The sequence below is a fragment of the Eptatretus burgeri genome, chromosome 16, assembly GCF_056783735.1.
Source record: "Eptatretus burgeri isolate ZD-2024b chromosome 16, Ebu_testis_v1, whole genome shotgun sequence".
NCBI classification, from domain to species: domain Eukaryota; kingdom Metazoa; phylum Chordata; class Myxini; order Myxiniformes; family Myxinidae; genus Eptatretus; species Eptatretus burgeri.
Genome location: NC_140976.1, coordinates 40,027,929 through 40,046,749, shown reverse-complemented (window position 1 = coordinate 40,046,749; position 18,821 = coordinate 40,027,929). Strand labels below are relative to the sequence as shown.

The 18,821-nt window shown below is 44.9% G+C and overlaps 2 protein-coding genes and 1 long non-coding RNA gene across 9 annotated transcripts; 2 read left to right on the top strand and 1 right to left on the bottom strand.

Annotated features, from left to right (window-relative positions):
* Positions 1-929: 929 nt before the first annotated feature.
* LOC147010909 (uncharacterized) lies at positions 930-14,568 on the top strand. Its single transcript, XR_015052376.1, has 3 exons — positions 930-1,121; positions 10,674-10,762; positions 13,160-14,568. It is a non-coding gene; the product is annotated as an uncharacterized LOC147010909 (long non-coding RNA).
* Positions 1,117-2,446, top strand: PTPMT1 (protein tyrosine phosphatase mitochondrial 1). Its single transcript, XM_085859544.1, has one exon. It carries the CDS (start codon positions 1,197-1,199, stop codon positions 1,773-1,775), a length of 579 nt encoding a protein of 192 aa, XP_085715670.1. The 5' UTR covers positions 1,117-1,196; the 3' UTR covers positions 1,776-2,446.
* Positions 3,860-18,718, bottom strand: TEDC1 (tubulin epsilon and delta complex 1). Of its 7 annotated transcripts, none has more exons than XM_085859537.1 (9): positions 18,593-18,718; positions 15,023-15,165; positions 14,581-14,665; positions 10,629-10,834; positions 10,265-10,459; positions 6,713-6,811; positions 6,441-6,527; positions 5,337-5,606; positions 3,860-4,716 (listed from the first exon to the last, which is right to left on the bottom strand). In XM_085859537.1, exons 2-9 carry the CDS (start codon positions 15,131-15,133, stop codon positions 4,282-4,284), a joined length of 1,488 nt encoding a protein of 495 aa, XP_085715663.1. In that variant the 5' UTR covers positions 15,134-15,165; positions 18,593-18,718; the 3' UTR covers positions 3,860-4,281. The 7 variants fall into 7 exon arrangements, with proteins under 7 accessions (XP_085715663.1, XP_085715666.1, XP_085715667.1 ...); XM_085859540.1 differs by having other exon boundaries at positions 14,581-14,620; positions 18,333-18,668; XM_085859541.1 differs by having other exon boundaries at positions 14,581-14,620; positions 18,353-18,668.
* Between the last annotated feature and the right edge of the window lie 103 nt (positions 18,719-18,821).

The window sequence follows — 18,821 nt, the reverse complement described above, 5'->3', positions numbered from 1 at the left end:
CGAACTGAAAATTTTAAAATGTCCGCAGACAGCCATATAACTGAGAAAGCCTCCACAAAACAGAACAAACAATAAAAAGTGACACCGCAGGAAGTGACGTAAGCCAACCACGACAAAAAATGTGAAATCGGAAGTGACGTACACCAACCACGACAAAAAAAATGTGAAAACGGAAGTGGAAGTGATGAAAATGAAATCGAACCGTCATGACAATTTCCCATGCTATAAAAGGGGAAATTAAATAAAGCGAACCACACGACACGACCACGACTCGCTGTAACCATGGCAACCAACAAGCCATCTATATATTAGGTACATAAATATTGCGGAATGTCGGAGAAGCGCCCAAATTGACAAGATGCGACGAGCGGAACAATGTCTGAGGTGATGCAGGGAGCCCCTTTAAACAGAAGAGAATAGGGATGTGATCCGTTAGCAAGCGGCTTGTTATCGCTTTCCAAGCGGAGCAAGCGATCAAGAGGGGTGCTTAATGAGCAGTAAGCGATCTGCTTGCTAACGGAACGCATCCCAGTTCCATTGATATCATTGAGATGGTCCGATCTCATTGAAACTTGCCAGGTATATTGTTGGGGACCTGAGTTTGTGTCTTTTCAAGGTTTGATATTAATCGGACAAGTGGTTCCCAAGTTATTGCCATTTATTTACCAAACCAATGACAGGACACGGTGTTATGACGTCACGATTGACGTCACAATTATATATATTTTTTTGCACTAGTTTATAAATTTTGTATTTTATAAATAGTTTATCAATTTATAGTTTATAAATTATGACTAGACCAGCATTAGTTTATAAATAATGACGAAAAAAAAGTTTGAAAAAAAAAAAAAATGACGCAAGCCCGAAACGTCATAATGCGTCATGGACGGTGTGTGGCCAAAGTTCTGTGTGCTTGAGCTGGTCCATCAAGGTTTTTTTTTTATTTTAATATATTTATTATTTATTTATTTAACCAATCAGTGCCATTACGGTGACAGATTCCGAAGCTGAATGTGTTTGATTGCGAATCGTCAGCAGATCAAAGTGATATGTAATGAGTAAAATCAAAATTGGCGGCACGAGTTAACGATTTGTGGTTCGAGTCAAGACCTCGACACGTGGTACGCAAAGGGGGTGGGGGACGTCGCTCGCCTTGTCGGTCCTGGTCCTGGTCCTGGTCCTGGTCCTGGTCGACGATGCATTTATCGGAAGTCTTTGCACGAGTTGCATTCTACCCGACCCTCGTGTACAACGTCATGGTCTCTCGCTTGACGAAGAGACCCTGGTACCACCGTGTCGACGACACTGTGCTACTGGGTGCACTGCCCTTCCGCTCGATGGTCCCTCACCTGATGCAGGTGGAGAAGGTCCGAGCGGTTGTGAGTATGAATGAGGATTACGAAATGAGATTCCTCGTGAACACTGAGGACGAGTGGCGGGCAGCGGGGGTGGAGACCCTGAGACTCAGCACGGTGGACCTTGTGGCCACGCCGACCGTGGACAAGCTTCGACGTGGTGTCGCCTTCGTCCGGCGGCACCACGTGCTTGGTAATTCGGTGTACGTGCACTGCAAGGCGGGCCGCTGCCGCAGCGCCACCTTGGTGGCCGCTTACCTCGTGCACGTGCATGGCTGGACCCCAGAGCAGGCTTGCAAACACCTCATGTGCATAAGACCGCATGTCCTGCTGCGCTCTGCGCAGATCTCCGTCCTGCATTCCTTCCGACGGGACTGTATGGCTTGCGGACACGACAGAGGTCGAAATGAAGGCGTTTAGACCTCGGTCATGAACCTTTATATCCAGGACTGGATCTTCAGTCGGTGACCCGTCGATTCATAATTCCATAAGTGCTTTGTGTTGGAGAGTAAACGAGAAATGTTAATTGTGAGTGTTCTCTGCTTCACGGTTAAGGTGGCCGGCTGAAGATCCGAAGGTCTTAAGTTCAAGCCCCCTGTCGTTACGTTGAATTAACACCATGTGGGTTTTAACTCAGCCCGTCATCCTTCTGAGGTCGGCAAAATGAGTACCAGCTTACCGGTAACGGGGGGCACTGCATCAGCGGCACAGCTGCGACCCCAGAAAATGATGCCAGCCAAGCAGCCACAGGCTGTATACGGATAAAATAAATAAATAAACTATCCACTGGGGATGGAGAAAATGTGAGTTCATCCGTTTATTGAAATTGACATTGTGCTCAACCACCGGTTCTGTTTATTTATTTCTCCTTCTGCCGGTCCACAGGGAGAAGCTGTCCCTCTTCCTTTGATTAAAAAAAGGGCCTTTTCTCTCTCAATAAGAGGCTGTCGTGATGTTTTGGGAACATTGAAACCCATTTGTAAACCTTTTCTCATGCTATCTCCATTTGGGTTTCAGGAGGTAGGAGGAAGTTCTCCCAGAACTAAAAATCTCTATCTCCTATTTTGGTAAAGGATCATTATTCATAATTTCTGACAACTGCTGTGAAAATGGAACACTTTTGTTCATTAAAATTATTTTGGGGTATCTGGTTGGAAGCCTCAGATAATACAGTACGGGTTTGTGGTACGAGTTGACGTGCCGATTGAAATTTCTGAAACTACGACTGGAGCTACATACTTTAACGGCCCTGGTTATTCCGGCCTCATGAGGTAAGCCGGGGAAAGTTTTTAGCTCAAGTCTTTTACGAATTGGCTAGTCAGGCCTCGAGTTTGTGGGAAGCTCAGATCATGACAGTTATCAAATCCTTTTTTTTTTTTCCTGCAACAGTCCGATCTTTCAAACCATCCATTTTGTTTCCAACCTGGTCACTCCACCCGGGACATAATGCTGCTGCTCTCCCACCAATGGATGGAGGCTCTGAATCTCAAAACGGGAGATCAGGGCCGTCTCTTTACAAACACTGTATCTTTAGCATTTGACAGTCTGCTTCATTGCTCTCCAAATTCTCACCCTCTGACATCGAAAGCTACCTCTTCTCATGGCTTACTGACTTTCCACCATGTTCATGGTCAGTGTGTGGTTCTCAATAGGATTCCCATATCTCTTCTCCCTGTCGAAGGTGAGGTACCGCAAAGCAGTGTTTTAGGTCCAATCATATTCATCTTCAATGATCTTTCAACTTTTCTGAAAAATCCTTATCTTTTCACTGATGACTGTACCCTCTGCCACCAAACCATCCTTCAAATAAGAAGGCAGCAGTTGCTTCCCTCTCGACAGACCATGATCGAATCAAGGCCTGGTCCAACACACATTATATATATATATATATATATATATATATATATATATATATATATATATATATATATATATATAATCTCATGACCGTGGGGTGAACCCTCCCATCTACTTCCTTGACAAACCACGAGCAGATCAGTTGCTCAAACTTGTAGGGTTCACCACCTCGCAAAGGCAAACCACAAATCAAGAGTTGAACTCCAAAGCGAGTTGGATTACGACTCTATTACCATAAATGAAACATTTTTGCCATGTTGCTTTGGATTTGCCATCGTCAAAAGAGCGTCAGTGCTGCCAAAGCAATTTCTTGGCAAGGTGGTTTGCCATTGCTTTCTCAGCACTGAGACAATAACTTGTAATGTGTTCAGGGTGCCGGCAATAATGCACCGACTCTTTTGCAAAATACAGAGGGATCTTTAACGTCCACCAAAGACCATTACTCACACACCCTCACTCTGGCTTAACGTCCTTCCGATGGACAATGCACACAATGTATCTCCTGACCTGTGAAACACCAGGGTGACAATTTATAGCTGGGTTGAGATTCGAACCCAGGCATGGTAGATCAAAAGTGAGTGCGCATACTTCCAAGCTATGCTGGCGACCCTGGAAATTGACGATGAACAAGAAATAATTCAAGATGATTAAATGCAACAAAGTTTATTTGACAATTCAAATTAATCAGTTTCGAGATGGCCTCGACTACTATGAAAGCAGAAGCTGAATAAACAATAAAATGTTTCTTTCTTTTTTCTCTCTCTCATGTCGAGTAGTTTTGAAGTAAATCTCTGCATGAGAAGATGTCAAATACAACACCCACTTGGGACAAAAGGTAAAATTCCAAGCCAACTTGTGGCTCTTCGACAGGCAGCCACAACGTTATTGACCAATATCATATTTTTATGACTAACAAAAAACAAAACAAAAGATTTTGTGTTTGTTTGGTTGTTTCCATCGACTGGACAAATAGATGTGCCAATTAAAAGCCTTAATAAGCACAAAACTCTGACAATGCTTAGAGATTTAACTATATACACACGAAGCAAAATGAAAACAAGCAGCTGATTCACCGTTCATCACTGGTCTCTCCGCGGATCAAAGAAACGCTGAATCCTTTATGGGGTGGAATGCAAACAAGGTGTCTGGATTCTGCGATCTTGCCTTCCAATTGTCGTCTCCATTTGTCCTGGCGACACCGCAACAGCTGCTGCAGTCTCCGTACCTGCCCCGATAGTACAGCAATCGTTTCGGAAGCCTCCAGCACACCGGTGATGGGCTTCCCCTCATGTGTATACTTTTCCACAACACTGACTCGTTCTCTCCATCCAGCAAGCTTCGACGTTCGCCCTCCCGACATGTCCAAGCACAACTGGATTGGCCCTTTGCTGTATCTTCTCAATGTCCGGATTTGTCTTACTGTTCTTTCCGAATCATCATCCAGACTGTGCAGTTCCATCGTGACATCGCTTCGTACCTCAGCAGCTTGCCGCAACTCGAGCATCTAGTGAGGAAATTGAAGGACATGACAAAGATGCTTTTTTGAAATTAAAAAGTCCAACACTTACATGCAAGTATTACTCGTTCAAGGATTGATGCCATGTTAGTCTCACTCATCACACAATACCTATGACTTATTCTTTTGTATGCAGCACAAGGCTGTGAGTAACATCATTGGCTGAGGACACGGCTATGCCACTGATGCAACACCCTCTGTAGGTTGGAGGAGGAATTTTTATTTGTTCAGGGTGCTGGTGATTGCTCACATACTCTTCGCTAAGATACCATGGGATCTTTAACATCCACCAACTAATGCCAGCAGATGGGATACCCAATTTAACATCCATCCAGGGGATGGGACACACGTTGATGAATCACTCTGCCTAGGAAACACCAGCATGACAGTTCATAGCTGAGTCAGGATTCAAACACAGGCGAAACAGTGTGTGTACCTCTAGGCCATCCTGTCAGCCCTACATAATCATTGGTGGTACCACACAAAAATGGTCACAGAACCAGTTTGGTTCCAGGAGAGCACGCTACCACCGAGCAACTCCTGTAGCAAGTATCTTGCCTACTGCCATTTATTCAATGCAAATATGCTTGTCTTGCAAAGTCACCTACCTTTCGCTTGAAGATCGTCCGCCTTGTGTCCACGAGTCTTTCAAGCTGGGTTTTTAACTGGCAGAGCTCCTGACGGACTTCAGAGATATCTGCCATTAGTCCATTTGAACGCACATTGGAGTTGTCAGATCTGTCCTCTCCAAAGAGATGACCTCTTCTGATATGGCCATGTGCACCTCCTCCATGCTCAGGTATTCCAACCATTTCAAAATGATGTTCAGCTCTTTTATTGCTGCCTTTACGTGATAGTTCCAAGTTCAAAATGCTGCCCTAGAACGTGTTAGTGAAACAGAACAAGTGAGGACGACAAATTATTCTTCAAAGGCCTGTAACTGGAGCTTTTTGTGTTGCAGACATGAATTTTAATAGCAAATTATTATTATTTTGTATGCAACCTGTGGCTGCTGGTTGCATCATTGTTGGGAGTGCAGTTGTGCCGTTGATACAGTGCCCCCTGTTTCCAGTAAGCCGGTATTCATTTTGCCGACCTCGGAAGGATGACGGGCTGACTCAACCCACTTGATGTTATTTAACAACAAGACGGGACTCATACTCAAGACCCTAAGATCTTAAACCAGCCACCTCAACCGTTTATCCATCCATCAATCAGGACCATACTCTGTACAGAGCGTCGATGCTGCCGAAGCAGTCTCCTGGGCTATTGGGCATAATCTTGGACGGGTCGTCACTCCAACACATGATACTCGAATGGCTCAATCATCCCAGCAAGCTGGTACTCACTTTGCTAACCTCAGAAGGATGACAGGCTGAGTCAACCCCACCTGGTATTAATTCAACAGCTAAGCGGGATTTGAACTCAGGTCCTTGGGACCCCAAGCACACCACCCTAACAATTTCGCCAACACCTGGCTTAATAGTAAATTACAAGTGAAAATAAGCTTCAACACTTGGTAAATAAAGCTCATCACAATTGTGTAACTGCTGAACAACATCGATTGGAGACAATATCAAGGAGGCTATTTCTCGAGATGACAGTCATCCAAAACCTTAAAGACGGTTCCAGTAAAAAATTTTAAAATGGCTAGAATGTAACATGGTGCAGGAAGGAGTGTATTGTCTGTTGTGCGATTCATCGAGTCTCACCATCCATTGCCAGAACACAGGCTCGACCTCCTGCCATGCAACATAAGCCTTCAGCCTTTTGTTCTGTTCCTCCATGTCAGAGAGCCACTAATGGCAAAACGAATGAAAAACATGTTTAAACCTTCAAATTCACTGTCATGGCTCTGGTCAAGGTTATATTGGATAACAAGAAAGAACCAGAGCAAGAAAGAACCAGAGCATGAAAGATTTAACAATCAATCATCTGTCAACGATTTGATGATTGAAGGTGACAGAAACTGCATGTGCCTTACCTGGTACAAGCACAGCTGATCTCGGAGTAGCCAAAGGTCATGCAGGGTGAGGTGCACTGCATGGGAGTGCAGCGAAACTCCTTGGGTATGCAGGTGTACCTGCATGTAAATCAAAATACATATATAATATCACTTCGTGATGAGGGGAGGATCAGGGATCATTGTGACCACAATATTTTAAGGGTCAGAACCAAACCAATAACAAGTATAACTAGAACTGCCACTTTATAACTGCTGGCAGTAATGACCAGGTACCAAGACGTCCGGCTTTGATACAAATACCACCCTGCTTTGATACAACACAGGAATGATGAGTTACAGACCGAATAATACGAAGTGTTCAATATATTCGTTACGTATGCAGTTAGCCCTTTTTCCTGGGGACATCGTCGATATCAATTGAAATGGTGTTTAAATTTCCTGAACACGAAGTAATAAATGTGCGGGAAATGTCACCATGGGTCCGTAGGGGAAACCGGAACTCCACCGAGTAACACTAAGCCCTCCATGCATCTCTTTACTACGCGGGATTGATGAGTTGTGGACCCAGTAACACAGCGCATTCAATCTATTTATTACGAAAACAGTTAGCCCTTTTTCCTGAATACATAGTTGGTATAAATTGAATTGGTGTTGAAATAACTTGAACACAAAGTAATAATTGTGGACACTATCGGTGCAGAGGGTAATGCAGGATTCCCCTGAGTCTAAGAGGCCCCACACGTTTCTCTACGACGCGGGATTCACAAGTTATGCACTGAGGATCAGGCCATGTTCCATCAATTTATTGTGTACACAGTTGACCATTTTTCCTGGGGCCATCATCGGTATCAATTGATTGCTACTTCTGTACCCTCAAACGCATGCAGTCACAACCAAGTGAGCCTTGTGCAAAAAATGAAAAAAAATTCTAAAAGTTCTCAGATTCAAATAATTAAATAATTCTGTCTGACAGACCTTGTGGCCGATCAGGTTGAATTTTAAATCATACATTTCCCACGTCGGCGAGATTATGAAGTTTCACATTTATTGATGCAGCAGTTCCAGAGTAAACATTATTTAATATTTTTTCTTCAGTCCAAGATGGCTACCAAACCATGTGACCTGCATCAAAAGGCGGTGAGAACTTTTTGTTCATCATGGATCGGTGGTCATACCTGTAAAGTTTCGGCGTGATTTGTTCAGCCGTTTCAGAGAAGACTTTATAATTTATAAATTTTCAATCCAATATGGCTGCCGAATCACATGACCGATTGCATCATCAATTTATATTCTCCCTCGATGGGAAATCAGATCAGGTTTGTTAAGTTTCGTGTTGATTGGATAAGGTGCATTTTTCTATCCAAGATGGCCACCAAACCATGTGACCTTTGACATCATAATTTTTAACCGAGACGCAGCAATGGGGTAAGATGACAGTTGCAAAGTTTCGCTTTGATAGGATAAGTGGCTTCAGAGAAAACATTATTTAATATTTTTCTTCAATCCAATATGGCTGCCAAACGATGTGACCTATCATTTATTCATTAACAAACTTATATTAACTGTCCTTGGGAAATATATGTGTGAAGTTTCCCCTTGATCTGACCAGCCATTCTGGAGAGATGTTTGAAGGTTTTTGGGTAAATCCAATATGGCCACCAAACCATGTGACCTATCAATTAGAAATTACCAAACTTGTAAAAGGATGTCATGGGAAATGTGCTTATAAAGTTTCTCCTCAATCTGTGCAGCCTTTCTGGAGAAGATTTAAAAAAAAATTTCATTTTCAATCTAATATGGCTGCCGAACCACATGACCAATGACATCATAAATTCACATTTTGCCTCTAATGGGGTCGGGGATCATGCTTGTGAAGTTTCCTGTTAATAGGATAAGGTGTGTTTTTCTATGCAAGATGGCCACCAAACCATGTGAGTTTTGTAATCATAATTTTTTATCATATATGCAGACCTGTCAACCCCAAATAATGGAAAAGCATGAGAATGTAAAATTTGTCCAGTGAGGTCGTGAAGCGACCGAGAATTGAGAACGTGAAGCGCCCGAAAAATCTATGGTGGTCTGAGGGCATGCCCCCCAGAAAATGTTTGATTGCTGGTGTGTCTAAGATGCAATTTCCTGCATTCTAGTGCCAAATTCATCCATTTTTTTTTTCAGTCAGAAGATAGGTTTTTATGTCATGTTGTTACTGTTTAGTCCACTGTATGGACCAACAGAAATGAACCAACAACATGAACAAACAACCGAGGTGAAGCTGACGTTTCAGGTATTAACCCTTGTATACGCTGACGAAGGGTCAATGTCCTAAACGTCAGCTTCTCTTTGCTCCCCACAGCCGTTGGCAAACTTCCATCAACGTCTTGTCGATTCCATCCATAACTCTACTTGATGAATATTAATGCTACAGGAGATGACGTGTAGACAGCAACCATATTCTAGGACAGCAAGCAGTGTAACCTGGTGTCAAAGGAGCGATCAAGAAGATCAGAGAACGACTCGCGGTTCAAGTAGGATTTTGGAATTTGTTCAGGATCCTGGCAATAACTCGCCTCCTCATCTTGAAAGTGGGATTTTTAACGTCCAACAACAATCAATGCCGGCACACGGGTCCGCTGGATTAACGTCCGCCCTAAGGACGACACAAAACGATAGCTCGTCCTGCTTGTGAAACACCACAATGACAATTTATAGCTGGGCCGAGATTCAAACCCAGTCTCGACAGCCCAGAGGCGAGTGTGCATCCCTCTAAGTCACCCTCCTAGCCCACTGTAGTGTTCATAGGTGAGAATTTCTTTGCATTTTCCCATGAGCTATTTCATCGAGTAGCTTAGAATGCAAAAACGAAAAACCATCAGTTGGACTGAACAAATGTCCAAATTATGTTGCTTTTTGCACTCCCTACACCACACCAGCTGCCTCCTTAACCAGACAGCCACATCAATGAAAGCAAAGTGGTCCACTGCAAAATAAATGTTGCCAGATTGCTTCCGAGGACAAGGTCCTCTATACTACTTCCTCAGACAAAAGAGGTTTTATTTTGTCTCATTCGGTTTGAAAGGCCCAAAGAACAACTCTCCCAGCCTCATTGTGATCTCTTGGAAAAAAAAGAAAAAGAAAAAAAGAAGCTTCTGCCGATTATAATGAAATTTCACCCAACAAACCTCGATTGCAATGACACCTTTCATCAGAACAATGCACAACCAAAAGTGTTTGAGTTGTGATGGAATTATTGGCAGAAAGGAAGCCAAAATGTTGCTGCACTGACAACGTTATCAGTTTCCGAGGTACTCCCAGCTTTTCAACAAATATATTCTCTTGGGAATCTCGTGTGTGTACTGCACATGTACCCAAAATTACTTTGCCAAGTTTTGGGTTGGGGTTATGCAAAGAAAAACAAGACTATGGCTTCAAGAATTATGTGTGAATAGGGTGGTATGCAAATCCGAAGTCCACCATTTCATGTCTGGACCACAAAAGGTGTGATGGTGGAGGGTGGTTGCACAAGTTATGCAATGATCTAGTTGTGGTTGTTCCCTAAGACGCTGTACCTACTTTGTGTTCTAGTCGCCTGGTTTCCTCCTTGGCTGCTAGTATGCTACGCCTTTGCACGTCCAGCCTTCTTGCCAGCCACTGTAAACGATGTATGATCCATAATGTGCCTCCACTTGCTACTGCTTTGTCTGCATCTGGAAACTGGGTCCTCAGGGGTTTCAACCACGCCTCACGCTCCCCACAAATAAACTGTTCCTGCAAAAAACAGAATTGGGAATTTTTTTTTTTTTAACTTTACATTTTTATTACAACATTAATTAATTAATGGGGAGAGGTCAACGATAGAAACAGTTACGTTGCTTTGGGGTTGCATAAGACGCAATGTCAATTATGAGAAAAATCAAATGCATGTGGCGAACCGCACTGTGGTTGTGTCTATCTCATGGTGGATCTTTGTGCTCCCTCCAAGGTGCAGAAGACGTGTTGACCGCTCACGTCTTCGAAACAACCAAGCAACCGCAAAGAGCATGAGTCGGGCACCGCAAGAAGATTGAGCAGGTATGCCGGGAGGTCCTCCCAACCCACAGCCATCAGCAAGAAGTGCCACCTTCACGCATTCCACCTTAGTTTCTGTGGTAGGGGGTTGAGGGTGCGAGTGGGGTAGAGGTTAGGTGTTCAACAAAACAATCGTCACATTTCAAGCTTCCTTCAATAGGAGTTAAACAAACAAGTACATCATTGGTAAAAGGAAAACGAGACAGAAACTTGTTAGTTACTATGGAGTTGATAGGGCCAAAGAGAAATTGTTTTAAGAGGTAGGTGCACAAGTGCAACCGATCTTCAATTTCTAAGCTCACCAATTATAGGACATTTACGGTGAAGCAAAAAAGTCTGCCAGAGAGAAGTAAAGAAAATAAATGCTTTACTTAATCATATCGTTAAAAACAAATTCAGAGATTCCAAATAATATAAATCATTCTGAATATATACAATTACGAGTCGGTCATGCATCAAGTATAGCCCTCTATGTGGATGACAACTGGCGACGAAGTGGTAGTTGTAACCTGCAGTGATGTCGGAAGACAAATAAATAAACGAGAGTTCACAGAAGACCTTTCCCCACACAGTCTTGAGAAACAAGGACATTGGAGGGGTCTGCGAGTGGCAAATTTGATTGATCATGATGATATAAAATGCTGTAATATTTTATCTAAGTACTGCTAAACGGAAGGTATTTTGAAGGTGCCAAAAAGGTTATTAGTGTTCTACGGTGTTGAAGTATATAATTCAAATGAAATAAAATAAAGATTAAAAAAGTCGAATCAAAAACAAATTCGGAAGTTTACCTCCATTGATACAGCACCTTCTACACCACCTTATTTACCACGTTACGTGAGTTCTTTGTGCCTGTTGTTTGTATCCTTTATGACATCCTTAAAAGCAGTATGTTTCCGTTTGGAATGATTTTCAATTTTGCTTGGGTTTAACCAGTAATAATGCTACCAACTTTGGGTTACAACATGAAGACAGGGTCCTGATGTTAAATTGCAAAGGTCATGCTGATCAAGTAAGCCTGATGTTGGCTTAGCGGTTAAGGTGGCTGACTTGGGACATTAGGGTCCTCAGTTCAAGCCCCTTTTTTCCCCTATTGAATTAACCTCTGGTGGAGATGACTCATCGATCATCATTCCGAGGTCGGTGAAATGAGTACCAGCGTACTCAGGTGATAACCATTTGGGGTAACCTGCATTGGAGTGGTCACCCGTCCAACATTGTACACTCCTTGCCAATGAAAATGCTTTGGCAGCCCAATGGGCCTTTACGGTACGAAAGGAATGGTATTATATTGTTACGGATTTTAGAATCCAGTCTGATGAATGCATCCACACATCCAGGTCCTCAGACAGTTATTTCTTCAAATGCATGTTCAGATTAGCCCCATCCCCACGTCTAATGGGATCTTAAATGTGATGCGTTGAGAAGGGTAAAGGATAGATCCCCTCTCTTATGGGAAGCTTTTTTCTTTACGACACGTTTACACACATTTATTTCACAAGCTCTGAAGCCCGCCCTCATTTTTCCTCAGCAACATTCTTTCACGAGCTCTGAAGCCCGCCCCCATTCTTCCTCAGCGGCAATCTTTCGTGAGCCTTTTTTGAGAGCGCACGGGTCGTCATGGTAACCGTGTCCCAGTTGGGCGGGGTGAGTTTGGGGTGGATGGCACCCCGCGGAGAAGGCCCGGGGATATAAAAACGAGTGAGAGGTACGTTCTTGAGAGAAAAAGTCTGAAGAGAAAAAGTCTGAAGAGAAAAAGTCCGAAGAGAAAAAGTCTGAAGAGAAAAAGTCTGAAGAGAAAAAGTCCGAGGAGAAAAAGTCTGAAGAGAAAAAGTCCGAGGAGAAAAAGTGTGAAGTGAAAAAGTGTGAAGAGAAAAAGTGTGAAGAGAAAAAGTGTGAAGAGAGAAAAAGTGTGAAGAGAGAAAAAGTGTGAAGAGAGAAAAAGTGTGAAGAGAGAAAAAGTGTGAAGAGAGAAAAAGTGTGAAGAGAGAAAAAGTGTGAAGAGAGAAAAAGTGTGAAGAGAGAAAAAGTGTGAAGAGAGAAAAAGTGTGAAGAGAGAAAAAGTGTGAAGAGAGAAAAAGTGTGAAGAGAGAAAAAGTCTGAAGAGAAAAAAAGTCTGAAGAGAAAAAAAGTCTGAAGAGAAAAAGTGTGAAGAGCGAAAGTGTGAAGAGAGAAAAAGTCTGAAGAGAAAAATTCTGAGAAAAAGTGAGGAAAGAAAGGAGGGGAAAAAAGCGTTCTGAAGAGAAAAGCGTGAAGAGAGGAAAAGCGAAAGGAGCGAGGAAAAAGCAAAGGGCGAGAGAAGTGACCAAGAAGCGGTTGTCTGACCAGCGCCGATGAGACAATTCGTCCTTCCCAGTGCTTCGGCAAGCGAGCGTGTGGTGCATGTGTGGGTGTGAGCAGCGCCGCCAACAAGTGAGGCACGGGTCGATCACCAATAACTCCAGGGTCTAAACCCACGACAGACGATCTCGGTGCCCTCCAGACTTCGACTGGTGTTCAAGGCTGCCCCGCGAGAGGATGCACGGCAAAGCTGGGTGCTGGCGACGGATGTGACACGCACGCACGCATTTTCAGGACATTTTCGCTTCAAGGACGACTTTCTGGTGAGCGAGACGATTCTCCCCATCCCCTCCCTCTGAATGATCTGTTGGGTACCCTTGTCTGTGTTTAGCTGTAAGTAAATCAACCCCCGATAAGCATCTGCTTTTTGTCCCTTTCCTGGCATTTTGATTGATTTTGCTTTGAAATTCGTTCTTTATTTACCTCAACAAATAAAAAGTTATTTTATTTATTTATTTTATTATAAATAAATTATTTTTCGATTTCCAACCTGCCCGTGTTTGTCCTTTCCTTCCATTGGTCTCGCATTGTCCGAACTGAGATAGACTGGGAGGTAATTACCGCAGATTTGACCAAAAAATCGTCTGCACGCACCAGCGGTTAAAACGTTCAGCCACCCTAATTAAAATCTAATGGAGATAACATTGGTGCTTTATATGCCTGGTGTTGGCTTTATGGTCAAGGTGGAAGGCTTGGGGTCCCATGATCCTGAGTTCAAATCCCCCTTGGCTATTGAATTAATACCAGGTGGGGTTGACTCTGCCTGTCATCCTTCCGAGGTCGGCAAAATGAGTGCCAGCATGCTGGTATCCTGTGTCGGAATGGCGACCCGTCCAGGATTGTGTCCAATAGCCAAGGAGACTGCTTCGGCAGCACCAACGCTCTGCACAGAGTATGGTCCCGATGGATGGATTGGTGCTTTGCCGAGGGCGCGCTCCCCGCTCAGGTAACCACGTGACCTCTAGTTAAACGGAATAATTAGACGGCGGACACTGTAACTCGTGGTTGACTGGGTGACGTTCGTGGTTTTAAAACAACCCACCGTGCCACAACGTTAATTGTGAGGGGTGGCCCCAGGTCCGGCTCTACCAAGAACAACCGGGGATTAATCCCCCTGAGTGACAAGCTGGTGTCTCGGTACCCGTGGCCGCAACAATATTATGCCGATCACATGACCGGAAGTGTGTCAAAATGGCGGTCACATAAATTCCTTCAAAAATCTTCTTCTCCAGACCCACCAGTCAAAATTCTACCAAATTTGGATTACATTATACCAGGGCCCAGATCAGCTACAGATGCAGTGATCCTATTTTTTTTTTCTGCTTTCCTCCTTGTATATGTCCACTCTCGCCACCTCCAATCCCCACTCCCCCTTATAACATTGGGTAGTTTGTCATTTATCTCATCTTTGATACTAGACTCTCATATTAAGTATGCAAATGTGTAGTACTGTACGTGAGAAAGATAGCTCAGCAACCCACCTAATGAACATTGTTCAGTTTCTCTGACTTCTCTTTGTGACTGCAACAGCAACAAACGGTACAAGACAATCCAAAGAGTGGGAATCTGCAGATGGAAATATTTCATTAACAGTACAGTAAGGGAAGTGTTACACGTCTAGGGGCATAAAACACTCAGGATAATGTATGACTAGCCTTTTTGGTGTGACAACGAGTGGTGTAAGTGTTCAATCTTTTAGTGATTCAATAACAATAAACTTTTGCATCACTATTGAGATGTGTAATTATATAATTGAATGTTATAGTCTTTCATAAACAGTGAAGTATTATGTATTGCCCTTTCATTGTTCTTGTGTTAAATAGATAAAAAAATGAACTGGAAATAATTGAGAATCGAAGTACTTTTTAACCATTTTTCAGCTATTTTTGTGAGTACAAGGACTCCAAAACAAATCACCCTTACAGTTTCACTCCGGTCATGTTTGGCCAGTCTCAGGATCTCTGGACTGAGTCGCCCAGCTCCAAACGTCTCAATGCAGGAACACAGTGCCCCGACTGATGCACGCAGCTCCATACGGCATTGCACCAGAGTTTTCTGGCAATCGCCTAAAGGACAATCAAGTCAGCCAAACACACCAATTCATATATTTTGCTTAAAGTGAGACAACCTTTTTGTGTAGACCTTGTATATTGTGAATCCAGACAGTACCCGATACACATTATGATTGTCATCTAATGATAAAATGAATCATCACATTGATTCAAGTAACAAGTATTAATTGTCATCACCCCTTCACAAATAAAACCATCATGGATATGACCTTTGTACGAATTAATACTTCCAACAAAGCAGCCTGCAGAACATATCTCACTACCATCATACAATAATGACCATCACTTCGTACTAGGTAACATTTATCAATCATCTTGTATAAACAACACCACCAGGCAATAAACCAGTGGCCTCGGACTTCCACCAACATGGGGCAGTCACTGTCTACATGGGGCAGTCGCTGTCTACACGGGGCAGTCACTGTCTACACGGGGCAGTCACTGTCTACACGGGGCAGTCACTGTCTACACGGGACAGTCACTGTCTACACGGGACAGTCAATGTCTACACGGGGCACTCACTGTCTACACGGGGCAGTCACTGTCTACACGGGGCAGTCACTGTCTACACGGGGCAGTCACTGTCTACACGGGGCAATCACTGTATACACGGGGCAATCACTGTCTACACGGGGCACTCACTGTCTACACGGGGCACTCACTGTCTACACGGGGCAGTCACTGTCTACACGGGGCAGTCACTGTCTACACGGGACAGTCAATGTCTACACGGGGCACTCACTGTCTACACGGGGCACTCACTGTCTACACGGGGCACTCACTGTCTACACGGGGCACTCACTGTCTACACGGGGCACTCACTGTCTACACGGGGCAGTCACTGTCTACACGGGGCAGTCACTGTATACACGGGGCAGTCACTGTCTACACGGGGCAGTCACTGTCTACACGGGGCAGTCACTGTCTACACGGGGCAGTCACTGTCTACATGGGGCAGTCACTGTCTACATGGGGCAGTCACTGTCTACACGGGGCAGTCACTGTCTACACGGGGCAGTCACTGTCTACACGGGGCACTCACTGTATACACGGGCACTCACTGTCTACACGGGGCAGTCACTGTCTACACGGGGCACTCACTGTCTACATGGGGCAGTCACTGTCTACACGGGGCAGTCACTGTCTACACGGGGCAGTCACTGTCTACACGGGGCAGTCACTGTCTACACGGGGCACTCACTGTATACACGGGGCACTCACTGTATACACGGGGCACTCACTGTATACACGGGGCACTCACTGTATACACGGGGCACTCACTGTATACACGGGGCACTCACTGTATACACGGGGCACTCACTGTATACACGGGGCACTCACTGTCTACACGGGGCAGTCACTGTCTACACGGGACAGTCACTGTCTACACGGGGCAGTCACTGTCTACACGGGGCAGTCACTGTCTACACGGGACAGTCACTGTCTACACGGGACAGTCACTGTCTACACGGGACAGTCACTGTCTACACGGGACAGTCACTGTCTACACGGGACAGTCACTGTATACACGGGGCAGTCACTGTATACACGGGGCACTCACTGTATACACGGGGCACTCACTGTATACACGGGGCACTCACTGTATACACGGGGCACTCACTGTATACACGGGGCACTCACTGTATACACGGGGCACTCACTGTCTACACGGGGCAGTCACTGTCTACACGGGGCAGTCACTGTCTACACGGGACAGTCACTGTCTACACGGGGCACTCACTGTATACACGGGGCACTCACTGTATACACGGGGCACTCACTGTCTACACGGGGCAGTCACTGTCTACACGGGGCAGTCACTGTCTACACGGGACAGTCACTGTATACACGGGGCACTCACTGTATACACGGGGCAGTCACTGTATACACGGGACAGTCACTGTATACACGGGGCACTCACTGTATACACGGGGCACTCACTGTATACACGGGGCACTCACTTTATACACGGGGCACTCACTGTATACACGGGGCACTCACTGTCTACACGGGGCAGTCACTGTCTACACGGGGCAGTCACTGTCTACACGGGACAGTCACTGTCTACACGGGGCACTCACTGTATACACGGGGCACTCACTGTATACACGGGGCACTCACTGTCTACACGGGGCACTCACTGTCTACACGGGGCAGTCACTGTCTACACGGGGCAGTCACTGTCTACACGGGACAGTCACTGTATACACGGGGCACTCACTGTATACACGGGGCACTCACTGTATACACGGGGCACTCACTGTATACACGGGGCACTCACTGTATACACGGGGCACTCACTGTATACACGGGGCACTCACTGTATACACGGGGCACTCACTGTCTACACGGGGCAGTCACTGTCTACACGGGGCAGTCACTGTCTACACGGGACAGTCACTGTCTACACGGGACAGTCACTGTCTACACGGGGCAGTCACTGTCTACACGGGGCACTCACTGTCTACACGGGGCAGTCACTGTATACACGGGGCACTCACTGTATACACGGGGCACTCACTGTATACACGGGGCACTCACTGTCTACACGGGGCACTCACTGTATACACGGGGCACTCACTGTATACACGGGGCACTCACTGTATACACGGGGCACTCACTGTATACACGGGGCACTCACTGTATACACGGGGCACTCACTGTCTACACGGGGCAGTCACTGTCTACACGGGGCAGTCACTGTCTACACGGGGCATTCACTGTATACACGGGGCACTCACTGTATACACGGGGCACTCACTGTCTACACGGGGCAGTCACTGTCTACACGGGGCACTCACTGTCTACACGGGGCACTCACTGTGTACACGGGGCACTCACTGTGTACGTCATGTACTCACTGTATACATGGGGCACTCACTGTGTACGTCATGTACTCACTGTATACATAGGGCACTCACTGTGTACGTCGTGTACTCACTGTATACATGGGGCACTCACTGTGTACGTCATGTACTCACTGTATACATAGGGCACTCACTGTGTACGTCGTGTACTCACTGTATACATGGGGCACTCACTGTGTACGTCATGTACTCACTGTATACATAGGGCACTCACTGTGTACGTCGTGTACTCACTGTATACATGGGGCACTCACTGTGAACATGGGGCACTCACTGTGTACACGGGGCACTCACTGTGTACGTCGTGTACTCGCTGTGTACGTCGTGTACTCGCTGTGTACGTCGTGTACTCGCTGTGTCCGACTCCGCTGAAATCGGACACCTGCTCGCTATCTTGTTTAATTATATAATTAGTGGTGTTACTAGAACCCCCTATAAATTATTTGGCCCTTTATTTTTTTCCACGTAATCCTAGTTTCCGAACATCACGACGGCGAATGAACTTTCAGCGAATCGACATTTTTTTTCAAAAAGATTTTGAAGTTTCTCTTAACTGATGAAGGGTCAACTGTTGTTAGACGAGGCGTTCCATGGTGACTTCACGTACAGCACACACTGTGGTACTACATCCTACATTAATCCACATGATAATCCAACGTAATGTGACTAACTTTGCCAAAATTATTGTTGTTATTATAATATTATTATTATTATTATTATTATTATTATTATTATTATTATTATTATTATTATTATTTTTATTCCTCTTCCTCTGTTTCTTCA

Coding starts and splice junctions, on each gene's coding strand:
- PTPMT1 (XM_085859544.1), top strand. CDS start 1,197: ATGCATTTATCGGAAGTCTTTGCACGAGTTGCATTCTACCCGACCCTC.
- TEDC1 (XM_085859537.1), bottom strand. CDS start 15,133: ATGGAGCTGCGTGCATCAGTCGGGGCACTGTGTTCCTGCATTGAGACG. Junction 10,460..10,628: donor ATGAGATAGACACAACCACA/GTGCGGTTCGCC, acceptor TGTTTTTTGCAG/GAACAGTTTATTTGTGGGGA. Junction 6,528..6,712: donor ATCAGCTGTGCTTGTACCAG/GTAAGGCACATG, acceptor TTTTGCCATTAG/TGGCTCTCTGACATGGAGGA.